Source organism: Ptychodera flava, chromosome 11, assembly GCF_041260155.1.
Source record: "Ptychodera flava strain L36383 chromosome 11, AS_Pfla_20210202, whole genome shotgun sequence".
Taxonomy (NCBI): domain Eukaryota; kingdom Metazoa; phylum Hemichordata; class Enteropneusta; family Ptychoderidae; genus Ptychodera; species Ptychodera flava.
Window position 1 is genome coordinate 22,034,009 of NC_091938.1, and position 23,747 is coordinate 22,057,755.

The 23,747-nt window shown below is 37.8% G+C and overlaps 2 protein-coding genes across 2 annotated transcripts; one reads left to right on the forward strand and one right to left on the reverse strand.

The window, feature by feature from the left end:
* Window positions 1-741: 741 nt before the first annotated feature.
* LOC139143817 (2-oxoglutarate and iron-dependent oxygenase JMJD4-like) lies at window positions 742-9,848 on the reverse strand. The gene is made up of 6 exons (XM_070714389.1): window positions 9,256-9,848; window positions 8,079-8,244; window positions 7,255-7,386; window positions 6,259-6,526; window positions 3,666-3,809; window positions 742-2,606 (listed from the first exon to the last, which is right to left on the reverse strand). The coding sequence occupies exons 1-6, from the start codon at window positions 9,536-9,538 to the stop codon at window positions 2,310-2,312; spliced, it is 1,290 nt and encodes a 429-aa protein (XP_070570490.1). The 5' UTR covers window positions 9,539-9,848; the 3' UTR covers window positions 742-2,309.
* LOC139143815 (nucleolar protein 58-like) lies at window positions 9,818-23,245 on the forward strand. Its single transcript, XM_070714388.1, has 14 exons — window positions 9,818-9,976; window positions 11,412-11,488; window positions 12,021-12,073; window positions 12,825-12,949; window positions 13,113-13,249; window positions 13,653-13,717; window positions 14,350-14,484; window positions 14,997-15,142; window positions 16,170-16,296; window positions 16,826-16,989; window positions 17,650-17,784; window positions 18,389-18,734; window positions 21,903-21,997; window positions 22,605-23,245. Exons 1-14 carry the CDS (start codon window positions 9,932-9,934, stop codon window positions 22,656-22,658), a joined length of 1,704 nt encoding a protein of 567 aa, XP_070570489.1. The 5' UTR covers window positions 9,818-9,931; the 3' UTR covers window positions 22,659-23,245.
* Window positions 23,246-23,747: the final 502 nt, after the last annotated feature.

A 23,747-nucleotide genomic window follows, 5' to 3' on the forward strand; every position in this document is an offset into this window, starting at 1 on the left:
ATTGAAAAGAAACCTAGCTGGATGTACATACGCACTTGACAAATCAACTGAAACCTGCAACAGGTTTGTAGTATTCATTTACATATAGTCTCTGCACACTGATTGTTAATTCCTTGGCATGGATATTCTCAAGCATAAGCAGGTTCAAGGTCAAAGTTCAAAATTTCATACGAAGTTGCACTGGTTATGGATAGGTCAGACACAATATACAATACCATACTGAAATTGTTTATGGAAAAGAAATTTTAATCAAAAACACTGCTATTATGTGCATCTTTCTCATGCCGATACAGTCTACACTTTCCATTCAATTGGATCAGCTGAACAATGTTGCAGAATTTTAATGAAATTTAGAAAAAAAAAAACATTTGTGTTGTATGTACGTTTAAACTCTATAACTGTAGACCTTGGACTTGCTCCATATTGTAAGTTGAACAAGTTAAGGGCAGTCCTTAAAATTGTAGGTCAGCAATATTGTACAATGTTTAATTAAGTATACCGGTACACTGTATGGACATTCCGTGCTTGTCCATGTTGAGGGGCAAGATAGATTTCCACCCAATCTTTTTGAGTAGACCAGTACAATCACTAGCAGTACTGCAGAAGATGCTCCATTATACCCCGTTTCACAGTCTGCCTTTGGAACATCCCATTGTTTACTTGCATTGGGCCGAACTATATATTAGGCAAAGGGGGTAAAAAGGTTAAATGGAACGTGAAGATTTACAAAGTAGTCACACCTTCAGAAGAAAATGCAATGGTTTATTGCAGTTATTGAAAACGTTAATTGAAAGTGTTCAAGTTAGAATGAGGACATTGTAGTAAAATATTTCACAAATCATGGTTTAAATGTCAGCATGTAGAAGTGCCATGCTTCCTTGTATACATTCTGCGTCTGTATTCAAATTCTTAGCGCCATCACTGATGTTAAAAAAAATTAATTGTGATTTGAAGTGTAATAAAAAAAAATAAATGGTGCAGTCATCAATGCATGTCTGTTGTGTGATCTGTGAATGTACTCTGGAATGAACTGCGGTTATGAATCAAGATTTCTCATTTGTTTTTCATCCTCGCGCGTGTCAATTCAGTCTCGCCGCGTCAACCTTTTTTTTCTGCTCATGAGCAAATAAAATGAAAAAATCATAAACGCAAAAATATGCGACGATAGTGCATAACACGTCAGTGCTGTATGAAACAGAACTGTAGGCCTAAACAAAATAACTGAAACTAATATTCCATTCTTCAGAACTGTACACATATGGGCCTATATCACTGTTACATTAATCTGTCAAAACTCTGCATTGCTGCACCAAAAGTCAAACCACAGGACTGTTGCTATGCAAAAATACTAAAGCAACACTGCTGTGCATTTATCTCTGCATGCATTCCTATCTTGTTTTCATGTTTTTTGCGCGTTCTTGTTGGTTGAAGAATAAAAAAAATTGAGAGAAAAAAAAACGTGTTGCCGCATCATTTTGGCAATATATCTAGGATGAAAAACAAACTTTTATTTTTTCTTGGCCTAATGTATTTAACAATCAAACCAGTTTGGCAGTCACAAACCGCTATGCAATACTGACACATTCTGTTTGAATATTTTTTCCTGAAACTTTTTCAAGCTCAACAAAAGATGTCAGGCGCCTTCAACAATGATTGGTAAGGCTGATGCGAGAGTAGCTACATGTAATTTACTGAGTATGATGTTTTGCTAAAAGTGTTGCTCTTTCCAAGCTATTGCAATGTAGACCAAAAGATCCTTGAGGGCGCTCTTTATAACCCCCCCCCTTAAGAGGGGGAAGCGCAGACAGTGCCCTCGAGCGACGGATCTTTCAGTCTATTTTTAATGAAGCACACATTAATAAACGTTATAATTATCCTTGTAAAATCCTGTACAAAATCACATAACGCTTGGAACAAGGTGAAAAGGAGTGTTTCGTAAAAGTTACAAAATATCCTTCCAGTTTGACCAAAGTCTCCCATCCAAGCAAGAACATCCATCAGTGATTCTGTGTACCAATGTAATGGCTTCATGAGAAGTTGTGAATAAATATTTTATATATTACATATTCAGTGAAACTTAGGTGGTGGACTCAATATCCAGTACCCAATACATCCATCCTAATCATGATGGATATGTGAATAAACTAGTATGTACACCTGATAAATACATGGACACATCACTAAGATATTAAATTACACTAATGGAAAGACTGGGTATTGAAAATTTGTTTTCACAAGGTTGAAGATACTTTGGCAAGTCTATGCTGAGAAACCGCCACTTTAAACAGTCGAAAACTTGTTTCTATCTATCAAAGGTATCCTGCTAATTCTGTGTTCAGAAACTCCTTGACAACAGAACACAAATTTCTTGGATCATCTACCAATGGCTCAATTTCAACTTCTGAGAATTCCTTGTTCTCCAACATTGTTTGTAAGACTTCCAAGATTTGCGTCAAATCAAAGACATCATGATAGTTCATTTCCAATGCTGATTTGCTGTCTGTTTCCATGGCAATGGTGAGCCTCTTCATCCGTTCCTTAGCAACAGTGTGGAGGAAAGTAAAGAAGTCTGCAAAATCCATTCCACTGTTTGCTCTCAGAATCATCTGCAATGAAAATGATTTGACATTGAAAAATTACAATACTTCTGTTATTTTCCATCAGACAGGAATAGTCACACCTAATCATTGACAAGTTACGGTAACCCTTGCACCATAATGGTTTGGCCCAAACCTATTGTTATCAATAGTGATTGTGGATATTTTTACAGGGAATTGGGGTGAACAGTTTAAAATCTCTCAATCTTGGCTTTCGACATTCTGTAGGCAAACCTTTTATACAGCTACCTTAACTACAACTATTGAAGGACCTGTAGTTGTAATTTTTGGTGATTTTTACACTATTTTTGTATTCAATGTCAACTACAGTTTCTTCTATTACTCCCCAAAGCATATTGATATACACAGTACTGAACTTGGCAACTCTGCCTATACATGTGTGAACTGCATTGTTATTGTTGAAAAGTGATTTCTTGTCTAATTAGAATTCAAATGTCAAACAGTGCATTTTACACATATAGACACTGTGTTCACAAACTAAATAATGAGATTTTGAACATCTACAGCTAGAAGTAGACCAAGAACTTGTAATTGACAAACTGATATAATTATAGTGAAAAACATCATCTAAAGTTACAGGTAGTGCCCCCTTAAAGACCATTTCGAACTAAACCCACATATCTTATACCAGAGATCTTTACTAGGAAGTGCAAATTTTCTCTTCCCAGTGATAAAAAACGGATGCCACGTAAGTTGACTAAAATTTGAATTCTTTAATTCACACAATACTTCAGTGATAGACGTCAGTATTGTTCAGTTTGCAGGCTACCTTTCACCAACATCAAACTGTGAAGACAGAATTGACACCAATCTCACTCTATTTGTGCCCTCCAAAGAAAATATGATAAATATCAGAAGGATCTGTCAACTCAATCACTCTCTGCTGGCTTTGCTAAATTGTGTCATGTTGAAAATGACCTCAACATCATCAAAAAACTAGACCAAGAGTTCCAAAAATCTGATACAAATGTGGTAATTGCATGAACATATCAAAACGGAAAGCGCTCCTATAACGGCAGCCATATTATTTTCAAAATGACCTCTGACCTGACACTGCTTATCCCATCCATCCATGTCTTTGCAGTCACTGATGGCTCCTTGAACTTGTAGTAGCTCACTCTGCAGGAACTTCCATGCAATGTCAATGTTGCAACCATTGACCCAGTTGTGATTGATGGAGATTGTGTCCTCCTGTGAATTTAAGAAATCATTTTCAAAGACCTGTTACCAGAACTGCATGCATGTAAGAAACTGGCCATTTTAAAGAATGCAGACACTACCCTGTACATAGTCCAATCCATGATCTTCTATTATGAATGTGAAGACAGACATGTCTCAAGGGAAAGTGTATGTGACAAGGTCAAATGTCGCAAATTATTCCTGAATATGGAATTTTACAATGTAATGACATCTCTCAAACTTAATAATTTTAATTTTCAATCCTGTGTTTAGAATTATGGTAAAGGATGACCAAATAAAAACCAAGACAGCTTTGTTTTGATTTTGTCTTCTGGTCTGAGTTTCTTCCCTATGACCTCATTCTTGTACAAGAAACAGTTTACAGGCATCCAGTGTCAAAAGAATCATCAGTTCATTGTAGGGATCAGAAGAATCATTAGTTCGTTAGAGGTCAGTAGAATCATTAGGTCATTCAAGGTCAGACATCCATGGCCAGAAGTCGGGATTTTTTCATTTAGACATTTTTACATTTTAGAAGTGCATGTTTGACATGTTAGGTCGGAACTAACGTGACCAAAAAAGCCAATCGTGCAAAACCTATCGTGTATCGTGCACGCCTAACGTGTACGGACCTAACGTGTCTAAAATGTCTAACGTGCATGTCATTTTAGGTTTTCATCATGAGTCAAAATCTATCATGCCAATCGTGCAAACCTATCGTGTATCGTGCAAACCTAACGTGTACGGACCTAACGTGTCTAAAATGTCTAACGTGTATATCATGACTGTACCATTCAACTTATCTGGAGACCCTAAAATGACATACACGTTAGACATTTTAGACACGTTAGATACGTACTCGTTAGGTATATGTACGATACACGATTGGCATGATAGACTTTGACTCGTGGACAACCTAAAATGACATACACGTTAGACATTTTAGACACGTTAGCTCCGTAAATCTTAGGTCGGCACGTTATACGATATGTCTCAAGATTCACGTGATGGCCTACAAACACGGTAAGGTCTAACTCTATCATGCCAATCGTGCAAACCTATCTTGTATCGTGCAGACCTAACGTGTACGGACCTAACGTGTCTAAAATGTCTAACGTGCATGTCATTTTAGGTTTCATCATGAGTCAAAATCTATCATGCCAATCGTGCAAACCTATCGTGTATCGTGCAAACCTAACGTGTACGGACCTAACGTGTCTAAAATGTCTAACGTGCATGTCATTTTAGGTTTCCATCATGAGTCAAAATCTATCATGCCAATCGTGCAAACCTATCGTGTATCGTGCAAACCTAACGTGTACGGACCTAACGTGTCTAAAATGTCTAACGTGCATGTCATTTTAGGTTCTCAACATGAGTCAAAATCTATCATGCCAATCGTGCAAACCTATCGTGTATCGTGCAAACCTAACGTGTACGGACCTAACGTGTCTAAAATGTCTAACGTGCATGTCATTTTAGGTTCTCCACATGAGTCAAAATCTATCATGCCAATCGTGCAAACCTATCGTGTATCGTGCAAACCTAACGTGTACGGACCTAACGTGTCTAAAATGTCTAACGTGTACGTCATTTTAGGTTCTCCACATGACTCCAATTTCTATCATGCCAATCGTGCAAACCTATCGTGTATCGTGCAAACCTAACGTGTACGGACCTAATGTGTCTAAAATGTCTAACGTGTATGTCATTTTAGGTTCTCCACATGACTCCAATTTCTATCATGCCAATCATGCAAACCTATTGTGTATAGTTACTGTCAGAGCAAACCCAACGTGTACGGACCTAACGTGTCTAAAATGTCTAACGTGCAGACTTTTACAGTGTTTAGTCATGCACGTTTGCCTTACACGTTTGGGTTCTATAATGTACAATGGCATACAACTCCCATAGCACGATAGCTTCAACAATGTGAAACGTGCATTTTTACCATCTACTGGCCATAGCTCAGGTCAGAAGTCATCAGGTCATTCAAGGTCAGAAAAATTATCACTTCATTAAAGAGGTCAGAAGAATCGTCAGGTCATCAGGGTCAGAAGAATCATTGAGTCATAGGTCAGAAGAATCATCACTGACAGTTAATTACAGAGGTCAGAAGAATCATCAGGTCATTAGGGTCAGAAGAATCATCAGGTCATTAGGGTCAGAAGAATCATCAGGTCATTAGAGGTCAGAAGAATCATCAGGTCATTAGAGGTCAGAAGAATCATCAGTTCATATCTGAGAAGAATCATCAGTTCATTATAGAAGTCAGAAGAGTCATCAGGTCATTAGAGGTCATTAGAGGTCAGAAGAATCATCAGTTCATATTAGAGTGGGTTAATTTATTCATTGCAATTCAATATATAACATCCTTCACACATTTTCAATAAGTTTCAAGTTCACAACAGGGGAATGCATGTATTCAAATCTTAATCAAATGAATTTTTCACAAACTCACAAGATTGAAAACTTGGTGAAACCATCCACTGGGTACGAATATGGCTTCCCCTGCCTCCTGGATTACTTCAATTGAACCAGAGACTTTGTGATAGTTGGGGTATTTCTTCCCATCATGCATCTTAGGGGAAGTGACATCATAGGCCATGTTGCCATGGCAATCTTTCAGGTGCTCCTCCTGTCCCGGTGGAAATAGAATCCATTTCTTTCTGCCGCAAACATTGGCTGACCAGCTGTATGAGCGAAACACGTCTGCATGGAAGGGTGTCCTAAAACAAAATTTGGGACAGCAAGGCTTTTAATTTCAATTATATTCAAACAAAAATTCATATCACCAATAATTTCTTCTTAAGTACATGCCTCTTATATCAAATGTCACATACTCGATAGGATTCAACAGAACTTGCTGATGACGTCGAGGGCATAACATAACTGCATGACAGCTAGGGATTTAAATATATCAATGCTCTTTTCTATGATGAAAATCATGCTATTTTTTCAACAGATTTTTATCAAACATGGAATTTAAAGCATATGATTGTCATTTGTATATAAACTAAAAAATTTGAAATGAAAACTATCTAAGAGAGCCATGTAAAACATTATAGCCCAAACGGGATTATGTACCCTCCAGGCAGAACTCAGAGACCATTTGCCTCCTTACATCAGGCAAACTGTCACCTGCCCTTGGGCACAATAGTTGCATTCTTGGGCTGTAAATATATATTACAAAATATTTAATGTTATAATGCAGCAAAGCTCTCTGCAAGTGAGATTAATAAAATCATAAATACTGTAAGTGGACTTGCAGTCAATTTTTCAATACAAAATAGACTTTCTGAAATAAAATAGACTTCCCATCATTTGCTTATTATTACCTTATGAATAATTAAGTAACAATTAGAATGGTTGGGTATTCAATCTAACAATATTACACAATAAACTTACAAAAAAATATATTATACATTCATATTTGCTGAAAATGTTTTCATCTTACCATGATCCTTTGGGTCCCATGTAAACAAATCTGTAATCATCTGATTGGTCACTTCTGTTGTCCCAAAACTCATTCAACCAATCAGAGGTGAAATAGACTGGCGTTGTGTAAGCCTTATAGTCTGTAAATGTTCTATTTTAAACATTAATGTGACAATTAAAAAATATGAATTAGTAGGTTTGATCTGCTTGGAATAAAGTATGGCACAAAAAAATACAGTTTTTGAATAATTTAGTCAATATCATGAAGTACAGGTGTTCCCTAGTAATGTCACTGGTGTTCCAAATGTTAGTAGAAATGGTGGACGTACTCAACCAGTTTCTTCAATCTTCAAATGATCTTTTACTAAACCGACATTTTGGCAATACACAGATTGCCTTCCTCAGGGTAAAATTGAGGAAGACAATCGCTGTATTGCCAAAACATAGCTGTTTAAAAATAAAATCATTTGAAGATTGAATAAAGTGGTTGAGTACATCCATCATGTCTTTTCACTTTGTTGAAACTTTGGTGTACTCCCACTCCTTCATGATGACTTTCAATAGTTGCAGTTGGACTGAATCTATAGATGCAATCATATTGGATGGCATACTAGAAACGGTACCCTTTTCCCAAACCATGGCATGTACCTGTATGTTTAAAAAATTTTGTAAACACACTCACTGTTGGAACACACTTCAAATCATGTATAATTGAAAACACAGTATGCCAATGAAACACTTTGCATAATTTTGATTTCAAATCTGATCACAACCATCATTTTTTCCAGAGATTGAATATTTCCTCTTGCATGGTGGATGAATGATATGATCAAACACATGTACCTGTTAAAATGCCAATCTTTGAGGTAGAGGCATTTCATATTTGTATCATATTGACTTGAAATCAGGGTTCTCAAGTAGAGCAAGTAGTCTCTGAGTGTCATATCTTGCTTAGTCTGGGCGTCATATTGTTTGCTTTCACAGTCAGCTACTGGGACAGTTGCATCACCTGGAAATACAGTGCACAGACAAATATATAGCTGCCAATTTCAAATTCACTGATCAGTCATACATTTTCTATTTGAACAAATTGTTAGCACACCATTAAACTTGTTCATTAAAGCCCCAATCTCTGCGAATTTTATGCATTATTTTCATGATTTTATTTTCAAAACAAAATTGATTCGTTTAAGTGTGCTAACTGAAGGACATAGGTATCACTGCTTGCTGATTTGGCCCATGCCTAGGCTTTAAAAATAAAAACGGGTGCTGCACTCATAAAAGGGTGCCCCCACAGAAAAGTACAAAATATGCAGTATTTCTTGCATATACACATCGTTATCATAAAAGAAACAAGCACAATGCCATTAACTTGAATGCACAACTCAACATTTTGTTGTTGTAATCTTTATTTTCTTCGTCACACAATTAGTTTTTGAAAATGGCGGGAAATCTAAAATGACGTTAATACATTTGAATTTACATGCCACTTTCGACACTTATAACAGTGTTGTACACTTTTTGTACAGTCTTTAATGGGTCTTTCATGGGCTGCTCTTGGAAAACAATAATTTTGAGATCGGTTTACACATTCGCAGCTATTGGGGCTTTATAAATGTCTTGGGTAACATGTTTTAAAGCGTACTACTACATTCAATTATATGACAGTGTTTCTGATATTTTCCTCAGGTAGATAAAGTGTGACAGTAAAACCTAATATATGATTAGAAATTGTTTCGCTAGCTGGCACGAGTATGTGACTCCATATTGCTAATACAATAACAATGTCATGTGAGGTTTCAACGATTAAAATCAAGGACATGACCTTTAAATGTGTAGAGTGTCTGCTATTTATTCTTGACCGTTTTGTGGAGGGACCATGATTGAACTTATTGACATATGATATTTTCTTATATATTTTTTTATTCAGATAAAATTTGGGCCCTTTGAATATGAATGATCATATTTTTAATGATTTGTACTTTTTCACAAAAAATGTTTTCACTGCATTTTAACTTACCAAATTTTTCCTCTAAGAAGTCAAAGTTTGGCATTCCATCATCTGCTACCCACTCTGCACGACTTTTCCAGTTCGCAGTCACAAAAGAACGAAACATGCATGGTTTATTTGCCAGCATGTAATCCATGAAAAATTCATCATATGAAATCTCTGTGCTGATGTACTCAAGTTTTGCCTCGTAGTTCCTGAGCTTTTCCTTCTCTGCTTTCGTGATTTTCCGAAAAACTGCACCTGTTAGAGATTTTGTTTCCGTATCCATTTCAAATTGATGTATTGTTACCATGGCGACGCTATCTTCGTACTCATGATGAGGACGGAAGAGCAGAAAAGATGCGGTTTGGAACTTGTTGCAGACAGACCACAACTCGAACTTGTGTACGTATACAGAGACTACGCACGCCAAGCTGCGATTAATGGTGTGTACTGATCAGAGCTACTGTTAATCATTTCGCGGTTCAAAACTGGACAGAATCTTCTCCCATCATCAATAAAGAATATTACAATGCGGGAGAGCCCGCGACATGAAGATGCAAGATGCAGGCGGGCGCGGGCTGAAGTCGCTCAATATTGTAACCTTTGAACCTTTGGCCTTTGCTTGATGACGTCACGGGAGCTAATGCGAGATCTTTTGAGCATGCGCTGAAGAGTTTATGCCCTCGTGGTGAAGAGTTTGAAAATGTTGGTCCTCTTTGAAACGCCAGCCGGCTATGCCATTTTCAAGGTTTGTCACTTGTGAAACCAGAACTATTTTCTTTCCTGTATACAATCCTTCACATTTACGTTGCCTTATTGAGTCAAATATTTCCCTTTTTGGGAGCATTTACCGGTTCATTCGACTCACATGGTGCGCACTGTGTTGCGCCATGTTTGCACTCTTTGGGAGGGATCGTACGCCGTTCACAAAATCAAGCAGTGCACCGTAAATTTGTTCATCACCGTGTTAGTTTTGTCGCATAACTTTATAGAAAATGATTGGTGTCCACGATCCATTTAATCCATTTAAGATAGAGTGGTGTTGGATCCCTGGTCAAACCTGTTTCGGAATATGCTCCCCTGGGCTTATCTCAGCTTTGCTGTGCACGTGGCGTGGTCCCCAATATTTGCATATGGCAGAGTTTCCTTGCGGAGGTCGGAGCAAGTCGACCTCCATGATTTCCCCAGTCTGAAAAGTAGGGGAAAATGCGAAAGCGTATCGGTACTCCTCTCTTGCTTCACCCTCGGATGGTCAGTTGATTTTACATAAACCGACAAATCTCCTGATGAAACTGTCACACCGCATGTACCTCATGTTATTGAGTATGGTATCTCTGCATGGCATGCTCAGCCCGGTCTGTTTGCTATTCCCGTTTTCACGTGGCATTTCATCCCGGTCACGATTCCTCAGAGTCGTTCAAAGTCAACAAGACTACACTGCGATGATGCAATTTCATATCTGTCAATCTACAGATCAACTAATAGATGCTAAGGCCTTACCATTGGCCCTGAACAGTGTTACATTTGGGTGGATTTGAACTTGTACTAGAACAGGACAATCGGCAAATATGAACCACTCGCATTACAATGTAAATGGGTACAGCGTGAGATACTTTGATGTGAACTGTTTGATGTACAGTACCTTGATGTACCATTTACATCCCATGACTTGATGAACTTGATTTATTATCTTCAACCTTGTATATACATAGATAGTAATGTTATATCCCTATGAACAATGAATCCCCTCTTCCCCTCTCTCTCTCTCTCTCTCTCACTCAGTCTCGGTTGAAATTCTATACATTTATCTCAGTTCAAAAGCCGAGCTGTGTTACGTTAATGAGATTCAGAAATCCAAAAAAAAATATTCCACTTGACAAGATTGTGTTGTCGATGATGAAAATAGCATGGCGGTCCTCGACTGTAAATCCTTGATGATTTCTTCTTTGTTGCAGAGACAACACATTAATGAGTGCTCACATTATGTTGCACACTAGTTCTCTTGAAATGGTGGTTTTTTTAAGATCTTACTTGTCATAACCATTTTTTCTACAAATTGCAAAACACATGTGTGTTGACACTTGAAATAAAAAGGCATGAGATTTATGCAGTGAAAATCACAAAAAAATATGAAAGTCACCAAAAAAATTTCCACTTGACAAGACTCTCTCTTATATTTACAGCTTCTAGACGAGAAGAAGCTGAAAGAAGTGGACAATTTGTATAAAGATTTTGAAACAGCAGAGCGCGCTAGCAAAGTGTAAGTGACTGATAGACATTGGTAACTTCTTAACATTGTAGAAAGGTCCTATGTCCTCCTACCAATTGTACTATTGAGAGTGGAATATGTCATCTTCAAATTTGTCAATTTGCAGATTAACTTTGAAACATGAACATGTAGCTCCAGTAGCTTTTTACACTACTCTCACTTGTTGTCAATGATGAAAATGTGCGGTCCTCGTCTGTAAAACATTGATGATTTCATAAATGCTGCAGAGACAAGTCAGAGAGTGCTGCTGTCATTTCTTTGTTTCATACAATAACTCGTAAATGATTTGAATCAAGCCTTAGATGCTGTGTAAGATAGAACTATTGCTTTGAAAACCAGGAGCAGTAGTTTGATATGGTTTTACAGTAACCAAGTTTTTATCATTACATTTCCTTGCGAATGGTCAGGGAGCATGCAGAGTTATCATGTAGTGAACTTTCAATGTATAATATTTTGTGTCACTTGTTATTCATACATGTATTTCTGACAACAGTTTTGGTTCTCTCCTCCTTTCTCATTGCAGAGTTAAACTAAAACAGTTTGAAAAGTTTAGAGATACCACAGAAGCATTGGCTGGTAAGATCATGTCTATTTTGCCATCTATCTTCTTCTTCTGGTATGTAGGGATGGATATCTTGGATACAAACCCAATACTGTGCCAAAATTGTCACTCATTGTGTTGTCGATGATGAAAATAGCATGGCGGTCCTCGACTGTAAATCCTTGATGATTTCTTCATTGCTGCAGAGACAACACATTTGAAGAGTGCTCTTATTATGCTGTACTCAAGTTCTTTTGAGATGGTTGTGTTCTTTAAAATTATTCTTGTCTAAAGTTGTCATAAATTTTTTTTGGGATTGCAGAACCCGTGTGTCGAACTTTTTAAAAAAAAAGAGGCAGATTTATGCAATGAAACATGAATCCGATTACTTGGAATGTCCAGAAGGCAAAATAAGTGCAATTCAAAAATAGAATATTAGTTTGCTGCATTTCAGGCAAACAGGAATAAAGAAAATTCCAGCAATTGAAAGTAATTTCAACTCAACACAGTCAGCTACAATTTGACTACAAGTTCTGCATCTGTGAATTTCAACACATTTTCAGAAGGAAGATCTGATATTGATTTTTGTTCAGTTCATGTTTGATGTAAGTTCCTCTGTCCGCAAAATTTGCAGGAATACTGGTCTTTCAATGTTATGAGATCAGTAACAAGTTCATTTTGCGATTAACTAATTTGATTTTTTTTGTCGTTTGCTCCTCCCTGCAAAGTGCATGTTATCATTTCAGATGATAAAACCATGGGGTGTTTTTCTTCTTCTATCGACAGCTGCAACAGCCTCTGTGGAGGGTAAAATGGGAAAAGGTTTGAAGAAAATTTTAAAGAAACTAGTTGCTAAAGATGCACACGCTGAATTAGCAGTTGCAGATACTAAATTAGGGAATGCCATCAAGGTAAGTGCAGAGGCCATGGGTGCCCAGTGCTTCCGATTATGAAATGCCATAAACTTTGTCATTCATTTTTAGGGCACCAGCCCAGTTTACCTCCGCAACAAGTGTGAAGAGAATGAAAAAGAATATGAAACAAATCAACAATCATATCATGTTTTCATTGCAGGAAAAATTTAATATTACATGTGTACACAACACTGCCATCAATGAACTCATGAGAGGTATCAGGTCACAGATGACGAATTTAATTTCTGGTTTACCAGCGAGTGAAATGAGTGCCATGGCCTTGGGTCTAGCTCACAGGTAGGTCGTGTGTAATGCTCTGTACTTCCAAGTTTTTCCAGATGGTACATGGAATATTTCCAAATTCCTACTGCCATCATCAATCAGCATGTGTCTGATGTGATGAATATGGTTGTGGATGTTAGAACTGCATTTGTATATTGGTGATGTGAACACTGCGATGATGTATTTGTAATCTGTCAATCCACAGATCATCTTTGAGATGTTGAGACAAACACTCGCACCATTGGCTCTGAGCGGTGTTCAGATTTTTTTCCCTCCATGTTGTGATCAAGTCACATGGAGCTTTGTGGATTTCCCTCTCAAAAACATGGGAAATACTGAAAAAAATGTAATTTCAGAAGTGTGCACTTTCCTTAGTTTATTGTTATATCGATATTCTCTTCCTTTTCCCAACTTTCAGTTTATCGAGGTACAAGTTGAAATTTAGTCCAGACAAAGTTGACACCATGATTGTCCAAGCGATATGTAAGTATGCCAACCACGTAAGCTCAATCTTTCTAACTTAAACATTGCTTGATGAAGATGATATAATAATATTAGGATGAGGAACAATAATGTGTGGCTTCCCAGAAGGGTTGCTGTCATTGGTTACATCATGCATGTTCCAGGTGCACTAAGAATTTGACCAATCAGAAACCATTGTGGGAACGTAGTACACCATTATGCCTATCATGTATTTCTTTAACCCAGTGTATAAATCTGGATAAATGTAGTGTGTGGCTAAATAGCCCAAACATTGTCTTTGCACACATTCATGTCGTCAGTGATGTTAATCAAAGAGCGGTCCTCGTCTGCATATCAGTGATGACTTTCTCTGTTTCTGAGACGACTTGAAGTCTGTCATCCCCCAATGTCCCACATACTGGCGTAGTTGATGATCATGAATGACCAATGTTTTGCACGGCATCTTCATCACAAGTTTAATATATGTTATTATCACATGTTCTCTTGTCCCTTTCATTTACCAATTTCCTCCATATGGGACAGCCTTTGCTACACAAAACAATAGGACTAAACCATATTATGATAGTGGGGGGGCGGATAAATTAATTAACCTATGCATTTTCTTACCAAACATCTAAAATCACATTTTTCAGCGTTACTTGATGACCTTGATAAAGAATTGAATAACTACATCATGAGACTCCGTGAGTGGTACGGGTGGCACTTTCCAGAACTTGGTAAAATTGTGACAGACAACTTGGCATTTGCAAAGACAGTGAAAAAGATAGGTAAGTGAAATCTGTGACATCATAGGTCAGAGGTCGTGTTCAGCATTTCGGTAACTGTGAAAAGTTCGATTATAAGCTGTGATTGTTGTTTTTTCCTCATTTGAGTAATAAAATGGCACAGCTGGTAAGAATGAGAGTGTACAGGGAAAATCCGTAGTATGATTTGAATGCACATGCGCTCATTTTCTTTTTTGTGAGAATGAACCATGAACCATTACACCACAATGATGCATCTAATTATCTGTCAATCCACAGAATGTTCTAAGTGTTGAAATATAACTTATACTGAGTGGTGTAATGTTCTACAAATTATTTATCATTTTAATCATATTCATTTTACTATTTAGTTTTCGTGAAAAGGTTAACAGAATTAATAAAAAGTCGTCAAATGACATGCAGAATCACTGCATATTTCACATCAACTTAATGCCTTAACAAGAGGCATTAATCAGTACATCTAATAGTTGTTCACAATTTCATTGCCTTATATGACCTATTTCTCTCTCTCTCAGGTGACCGTACGAATACTTCCAAAACAGACCTGTCAGAGTATCTCCCTGAAGAAGTTGAAGAACAGGTGAAAATAGCAGCTGAGATCTCCATGGGAACCGAAGTATCAGAAGATGATATCAATAACATTATTTACCTCTGTGAACAGGTAACTTTTCAAGTACACATACAATCTGTAAAGAGCAAAATATCTCTAATGCCTTGAGGTCGTGAATCACATTAAAAGTTCAGTTTTGGTTCAGATAGAACACACCTCAGGGACAGACATTCAGACTCAAATTTCTACAATTCTTTACTGATCTACCACTTGTGGGGGCTTGTTTTAAAGCTCTTGGAGCAAGGAAAACTTTCAGTCTTAGTTTGTCGAAAATCTGAAATTTAATTTTTCCCCCCATAGAGGTAACACTGGGATGGCGGCCATTTTGAATTTCAAATATTGCAAAAATGTTGGGGAATTTGTTTCACTAGTTCCAAACTTTGCACTGTGGTGACTCCCCCCCCCCCCCCCCCCCCTATTGTTATTGTTGATTTGGTAAGAGAATGGGTGAAAGTTTCATTAAGGAAAGTTTGATCAAAACTTGAAGTCTTTCACTTTCCTTGACTTTTGCCATTACCATGTCTTAAACCACGTCTGCACATATATTGATCATCACTTGTTTTTCAGAATTTTCAAATATTTTGATTTGATTAAAACTATTTTCTAAAACCCCCACCCTGAAACATGACCTAAAAATTCTTTTATCCCATATGACTTTACAGATGGGTCACCAACTCACTGCAGAGTGCAGTATACTTTACAACTGTGCCTGTAAATTCATCTATGAATAGTGTTTTTTCAAAGAGGCTGATCTGTGTTGTTGATGATGATTAAGCTCTGTACTCAACTGTATCATTGTGATGAACTTTATGCTTTTGTCACTACCTCCACTGAGACAACACATTGACCTCTGACCCCTTAGCATAGTTGACCTGTAACCTATTGAGCATCGCTCGGTTTCCTTCAGCCTAAAACTGATGACTGCCATCTAGATGCTAATGAATAATCAGTGTATTTGTTCATGGTTCAGCGGAAAGAAAATCAAGCATAAATAGTTCAGTGAATTACTTTGACCAAACAAAATGTCACTTTTATTACAACTATGAGTAAAATACCAGTTTCTTTGTTTTGTTTCTAGGTTATAGAAATATCAGACTACAGAGCACAGTTGTACGATTATCTGAAAAACAGAATGATGGCGATTGCACCAAACCTTACGATAATGGTTGGGGAACTGGTCGGAGCAAGACTTATATCTCATGCTGGTGAGTTGCATACACTGTTTGTTTGACAATGACAAGGATGTGGTGTCCTGCCTGATTACATGTAAGAAAGATGTCACTTCTGTCTACGGTTCTGTCTAAGTGGTTTTCCTTGTTAGAAAATTGACTTTCTTTATTCTTATACTCTTCACACTCACGTTACTTACTGTTTGAGACATTCAATAGTTTTGTCAGTCAGAAAATTGTCCCACTGCTGCCATGTGAAGCCGTCATTGCTAATGTGCAACTGTCACCTATTGTGGTGATGTCTGAAACTGGGCCAACTCTCATCCAATGAGAAGTGTCCTTTCAAAACTGTTGGTAAACTGCTTCACAATGATTCTTCAATAGAAACCCTGTATTACTGGTCAGAAACCGATTTGTAGCAAATGCCAGATTTCCATCATGACATTTGATGTACTGGTACACACTGCCAGGAAATGGGCTCCTTTCCTATGAAATTGCAATACATCAACCAAGTTCTACACTTATTTTCTCAACTGACAAATTTCCTATCCACTTCTTTGCTCAGGATCACTACTTAATCTGGCCAAGCATCCGTCGTCAACTGTACAGATCCTAGGAGCAGAGAAGGCATTATTCAGGGCATTAAAAACTAAGAAAGACACACCAAAGTATGGTTTGATATATCATGCATCTCTTGTTGGTCAGACAGGGCCAAAGAACAAAGGAAAGGTACGATTTCTGTTTTCCAAGCATTGCTATGATTTCTCTATTTTATTGAGTACAGGAAGGCAAGCTATACCCTTGTTTAGCAATGTTATGTTGTTTAAAGTTAAATTGTTTAGGATATTAGAAAATATGTACCTGTAATGAAATATACTATGAATTATTACCTATGCATGCATTTCCTTATTGCAAGAATGAGCCATTACACCACAATGATGTATGTAATTATCTGTCAATCCACAGAGTATTCTACATGTTGAAATATAACTTACGCTGAGTGGTGTAATATTCATTTTAATCATATTTATTTTACTATTTAGTGTTTCACTGTCTTCGTCAAAAGGTTAGGTTATGTCAAATAATTATTATTGCACTCCACGCAGAATCACTGCAACGTTCAGTGAACGTCTGTATTACACTGACTCAATTATACAGGTCTTGTCTGATGACATTGAGTGTCCAATGATCAACAGCTACGTTTGTATCTCTGAGACAAAGAATCACAAACTAACAAAACAGATTAGCAGATGTTAAATGTTAGCTTAGAACCGGTGAAACTGCAAGAAATTTGTGAAATCAAATCAAAAATTTTTGTTTTCACAGTATCACAAATATTTAACTAAATAATACAATTGACGACATGAATATGTTGCTTGCTTTTCTCAGATGTCACGTATGCTTGCTGCCAAGACTGCGCTAGCAATCCGTTACGATGCCCTCGGTGAAGATGCCAGTGCTGAAATGGGTCAAGAGAACCGGGCAAAACTAGAAGCCAGATTGAAAATGTTAGAACAGAATACAGTAAGTACAGCCAGATAACAAATACGTCATTGCCATGGCAACACACTCGGCCCATAGTAATCTTTGTGTCAAATCCCATCATCATTCTCAAAATGAGTTACTACATCTGAAGAGTTTTTAGCATCAACGGCCTAAGGGATATTCCTGTCTTCTACATAATATGACAACAAAATTGGCTAAATGATCATATGCATTCAAGGGAACACATTATCAGGTCAGTCAAACACAATCTGATGCCAACACAGGCCTTTAACTGTGCAACTTACATTTGACTCGTTGCTTTTAACTTCCCAGAAACTGTTTAATATCACAGATGTTGAGATTCTCCCGAAGCAGTAAATTGTAAAAATGGTAACTTTGATTGCGTTATCAAAAAGTATCCGTCTGATGGTGTTTGTGATTTTTGTTGATGATGACTAGCGAACACCTCTTGTCAGATGACATCCATATGTCCAATGACTGACAACATCTGCTACTACCTCCTCTGAGACAATAAATCACAAACAGCCAAACAAGATGGCCGCTGACTATTCAACATTTGCTTCATTGATCACGTTTTATTAAACATGCTACTATGTGTCTATTATCTGCCCCCTCTTCTCAGCTAAGGAGGATTAGTGGAACGGGAAAACAAGCGGCCAAATTCGACAAGTATTACAATAAGAGTGAGGTGATAACCTACAACCAGAAAATGGACTCCACAATTCCATCAGCTCCAAAGAAGAGGAAAATTGAAGAGGTAGAAGAAGAGGAAGAAGCAGCTGAAACGACGACGCCGTCGAAACCTTCAAGCAAGAAAATAAAAATAAAAGAGGAACCAGTGGAGGCTGATGAGGAGGAAACGCCCAAGAAGAAAAAGAAAAAGAAGAAGGAAAAGACAAAGATTGATGAAAACGGAGAAACGCCAGCCAAAAAGATCAAAACAGAGGAACCAGAAACGCCAGTTACAGGTATGTGTGTGCTGTTCAGGAAAGTAACTTGTCATAGTCAGGCATTTTTATGAGTTCGGTCATTTTGATCATTGATCAGCATGACTTCCAGCTGTAATTTGGAAAACTTGCTGTGGTTGACCCAATGTCAAGTGACTGATAATGAGATAGCCGAAGACAGTCTTTACCGTTGAATGCATGTCTTCTCCCAGCTGTGGTATGCATGCATGTCTGTTGGTGATGGATGTAACTACATCTGAAAATTCCTGCAGTAAAGATTTGACCAAACATCGTCTGCAAAGAGTTTATTAGTCCCCACGGACACCGTCCGGGGGGACTTATAGGTTTGGTCATGTCAGTGCGTGCGTGCGTCCGTCCGTCCGTCCGTCCGTCCGTTCACGCAGATATCTCAGAGATGCCTGAAGCGATTTCATTCAAACTTGGTACAAGGATTACTTCATATGTCATACAGATGCACGTCGATTTGTTTTGTGATGCACAGTCCCTCCACCAAACGGTCGGGAAACGCAATGTATTTCTATTGTCCTGATGCGCGTTGCGCTTCCGTTACACTATTTATTAGCGTAAAGAGATTATAGCGACTTGGTCTAACATTAGCATAAACGATGACACCATTTTTACCTGACATGCAATGAACTAAAGGACAATGCGCGTGCGTACATAGGCTGTGTTTCGTATTTACACGTGCTGGTTGCGTTTGACTGGACTACACTTGCAGTCAACACCAATGTAATCATTACGACCATGATTTCATTTCTCTTGATGACAAGACATCGATTTCAACACCATTTCAGAGGAACAGAGTGAAGAGGTCTACAGTGTTCTGATTGTATAACTTTCAGTTTAAGTTAAAACGAAGTTCACATGCCCCGTCCGTGAAAACGAGTGCAAGGAGCCAGCGATTTTCGAGGACATAGGACATTGAAACAAAAATGACCTTTCTTTGATGTAAATTTTCCTATTCGTAGCGGCATTCGTAGCGGCATTGTTTTACAGCTACCGCGGGAGACCTGTGTGACACATCAAGCACATGGCTCGATAGGGCTTCATGACACGCCAGAAAAACCGCAATGGGGTTGAATCAAAACAATATTTTTCACGTAAAATTCCCGCCAATGGATACGTTTGATCACAAAAATTGCGTCGTCAGTGTATTTTAAATGGTGTTATACAAGTACCAAATCAAGAAAATCTACGTTAAATACCATGTAGTACGCAAGGCACAGCGATCAAAAAAGATTTCAAAGAATCGAACATCGACTCTGCGAGGGTCGCAAAAACAAAATGGCGTTCGGCCGAGTTTGGGTCATCTGCTTTTCTATCCTTCCCTTATACTTCGATTTGCAGTTATTGAATCGCTAAAATAAGTTGAAATTGCTTTCAATCAGATAAATAGGTCCCAATCGAACTTATTTGACCAGTCATCAAAACGAAAAACCATGAATATTTCGACTCTTCACACAACGCGAACACAGATCGTCAGTGGACGCCATTTTCTAAATTGCAGAGCAAAGCATTACACAATAAACTATCAGTTTGCGTCTCATTATAACCTTATTCAAAAACTGGGTTCGTCAGTGTAATTTTACGTATACTTTAATCACAAGTACAGACATCAGAATGAAACAGACCGTCATAATTTTGCAGTGTAGAGCGAACAAAAATTCATGTTCTCCTGACACATGAAAGACGCAATTCAATGAAAATGACCTACACGCGATAGCGAATACAAACGCCGATTTAGCGCTGAAAATCGATTGGGAATAAAAAGATCACCCACTTTCCTTATCAAGAAATATTGCTTATCGAGAATATACTGACGTTTCAAAATAGCTGTACACTTTACGGCCGATTCAGGCTAGTTTCTTCGTCGAAGACGACACCACCGTACCCACTCTTTGAGGGGACGCTACAGCTGGTGTGACGTCATCAACAGCGAACGCCAGCGCAACGCGCATCCTACCAGCTAATCCCCTCGTTCGCACGTTTTGACAATAGCGTTTCCCGACCGTTTGGTGGAGGGACTGTGTGTGATGCTATCCAATATGGCTTACAGGCGGCCATTTTATAACAATTTTTCTTGTCCAGAGCCATAACTCAGGCATGTTTCAACTGATTTTATTCAAAGTTGGTACAAGGACATTGACCAATGTCATAGATATGCACGTCAATTTTTTTTGTGATACGATCCAATATGGCCGCCAGGCGGCCATTTTATTACGATTTTTTCATATACAGAGCCATGACTCAGACATGTTTTAACCGATTTTATTCAAAGTTGGTACAAGGACATTGACCAATGCCATAGATATGCACATCAATTTGTTTTGTGATACGATCCAATATGGCCGCAAGGCGGCATTTTGTTACGATTTTTCATGTACAGAGCCATAACTCAGGCATAACTCAACCGATTTTATTCAAACTTGGTACAAGGATATTGACCTATGTCATGAATATGCACATTGATTGTTATGTGATACGATCCAATATGGCCGCCGTGTGGCCATTTTATCACATTTTTTCATGTCCAGAACCATAACTCAGACATGTGTCAAGTGAATTTATTCAAAGTTGGTACAAGGAGATTCACCAATGTCATACATATGCACATTAATTTGTTTTGGTGATACGATCCAATATGGCTGCTGTGCGGCCATTTTGTTATGATTTTTCATGTACAAGCCATAACTCAGGCATATCTCAACCAATTTTAATCAAATTTGCTACAAGGACATGACCTATGTCATACATATGCACATATATTTGTTTGTGATACGATCCAATATGGCCACCGTGTGGCCATTTTATTACGATTTTTCCATGTCCTGAACTACAACTCACACATGTATCAAGCGAATTTATTCAAAAGTATTTTTATCACAGACCTAATGAAGAGGACTCTATCCTCTCTGAGGACCTGTAATCAAAGTACCCATTAACAAGTGGGGACTGTGTCATCAACGATGACTTGTTTGGAATATATGGGTTCTCCTCTATGCTGGGTAAACCATCAACTTACACCTCCAGTAATAGATTATTTTTCCATTTGATGAAATTCAAGAAATTGAAGTCAAGTGACTGATCCAGATAAGTGACAGTATCAGCAAAAATTTCACTCTACAAAAGCTCTGCTTTGATGATTCACTTGTCATAATGACTTTTCAGAGCCAGAACAAACTCCCAAAAAGGACAAAAAGAAGAAGAAGAAACAAAAAGAAGCAGAGGCAACATCAGCTGCGGAAACATCAATTGTAGACACGGTGAGCACTTCTCATGTAGTACAACGCTGCGGTCAGATTTGTGTTGGCATTGTGATATGAATCCACATTGAACATGCATATGACTATTTTGTCCAGTGAAGAAAGTTCTGGAATATTTAAATGTTAGAGGTTAAGGTTAAGGTTAGTTGTTAAAGCGTTTGTGTGTTTTTGCGGATACCTCAACATGATCCTGGAATATAAACATGACCCCAACCACGGTATGTCCCAGAAATACATGATTCTGGAACTTTTTCCAGTGGACAAAATGGTGAGCTGAGAGTAAACAATGTCATGCAACGCCTGTTATCAGATTCAGATTGCAATTGCTACATAAATTTTACATCACAATGATTATGTAAATTAGAGTGAATTGAACCAAAGTAAAGTCAGTTGTTTTCTTCCAATGTTCACGATATCTTTGCCAAAGTTTTCTTTAAACTTGGAACCGCTTTGTCACTTTACTTTAGGATACAGCTGATAGATTGTTATTCCCCTTTATCACTGAATTTATCACAACTTCTCAATGACAAAATAGATATCTGGATATCTACCAAGAAAAATCAAAGGCTAAGTTTTTAAAGTTGCTCTTTTTTCTTTTGTTTTACAGCCAAGTTCAGAAAAGAAAAAGAAAAAGAAGAAAAAACGAGAGTCGTCAGATTGAACATATAAGAACTTTAAAAGATTTTAGGACATAGAATTTTTTTTTAATCATGTTTTTAAAATTACAAGATTTCATTATTCACCTGCCTAGGAAATCTTGTTCACATTTGGGAGACAGACAAATGACATTTGTGAAATGAACAGATCACATTTGTGAAATAAACAGACCACATTTGTCAAATGAACAGACCACATTTGTGAAATGAACAGATCACATTTGTGAGAGATGTGAAGGCAAACAAAGACAGAGTTACTGACTTCAGTAAACAACAGACAAACACCGTGTGCATTCAGTGCTTCAGAGACATTGTTCATGTGGACAGCTTTGTTCTGTCATCGCCCAGCTGTGAAGTTATATTATACTTTTCCATCCTGTAACATGCACAGGTGTTCCACACGTCTGTAAAGTTGTGTTAGTGTGCGAGCTTGAACACCTGTATCTTGCTGTTTAAAATAGTGCAGCATCAATGGATATTGGTTACCTATTACATAGAATATCCCATCATTCCAAGAGAGTGAACACAGCCCATTGAGATGTCATCACCTGGCTATATTTACTTTTACTGGCATTAAAATTCTAGTATTCAACCACTGTTTTCTTGTGAATTTGTACTTTACGAGAGAGCAAAATGTTTCTTACATGTCCTTGGCAAGATTGCAGAGGATGGTTGGTTAAACTTCTGGAACATGGATTGCCAAGCCACTGCAAATACATTTCATGGCAGAAAAATATTGTTTCCCATCAAAGTTATTCGGTGCAACTAAATAACATGAGTACTGTCAATAATTGACCTCTGAGAGAAATGGCAATAAAGTATTTCTGTGGGAAGTACTGGGTGGAAGCACAGGCCCCAGTTTTGTTGAAGGTTCTACGGTTGAAGCAACCTCTGGCCCGAACAATGTGGTTTGTGTAGTCTCATAATGTGAAGTCCAACATGTTTAGTTCAGTTAAAAAAAAAGAAAATGGGGTGCATGGCTATGACAGGTTCCAGTTAATGTTTAATTTTGGCCAGTTAATGTTTAAATTTGGTACTGAAACTTTCACAAAAATGTCAGCGAAATTGTTCAATATTGTCACTGTCCCTCTATC

What these genes read in the sequence shown, in the direction of transcription:
- LOC139143817 (XM_070714389.1), bottom strand. Translation starts at nt 9,538, where the DNA reads ATGGTAACAATACATCAATTTGAAATGGATACGGAAACAAAATCTCTA. An exon ending in CTTCTTAGAGGAAAAATTTG is followed by an intron (nt 8,245 to 9,255) that starts GTAAGTTAAAAT and finishes CTGTATTTCCAG; the next exon opens with GTGATGCAACTGTCCCAGTA. An exon ending in ATGGGACCCAAAGGATCATG is followed by an intron (nt 6,527 to 7,254) that starts GTAAGATGAAAA and finishes ATTTTGTTTTAG; the next exon opens with GACACCCTTCCATGCAGACG.
- LOC139143815 (XM_070714388.1), top strand. Translation starts at nt 9,932, where the DNA reads ATGTTGGTCCTCTTTGAAACGCCAGCCGGCTATGCCATTTTCAAG. An exon ending in AATTAGGGAATGCCATCAAG is followed by an intron (nt 12,950 to 13,112) that starts GTAAGTGCAGAG and finishes TTTTCATTGCAG; the next exon opens with GAAAAATTTAATATTACATG. An exon ending in AAACATCAATTGTAGACACG is followed by an intron (nt 21,998 to 22,604) that starts GTGAGCACTTCT and finishes TTTGTTTTACAG; the next exon opens with CCAAGTTCAGAAAAGAAAAA.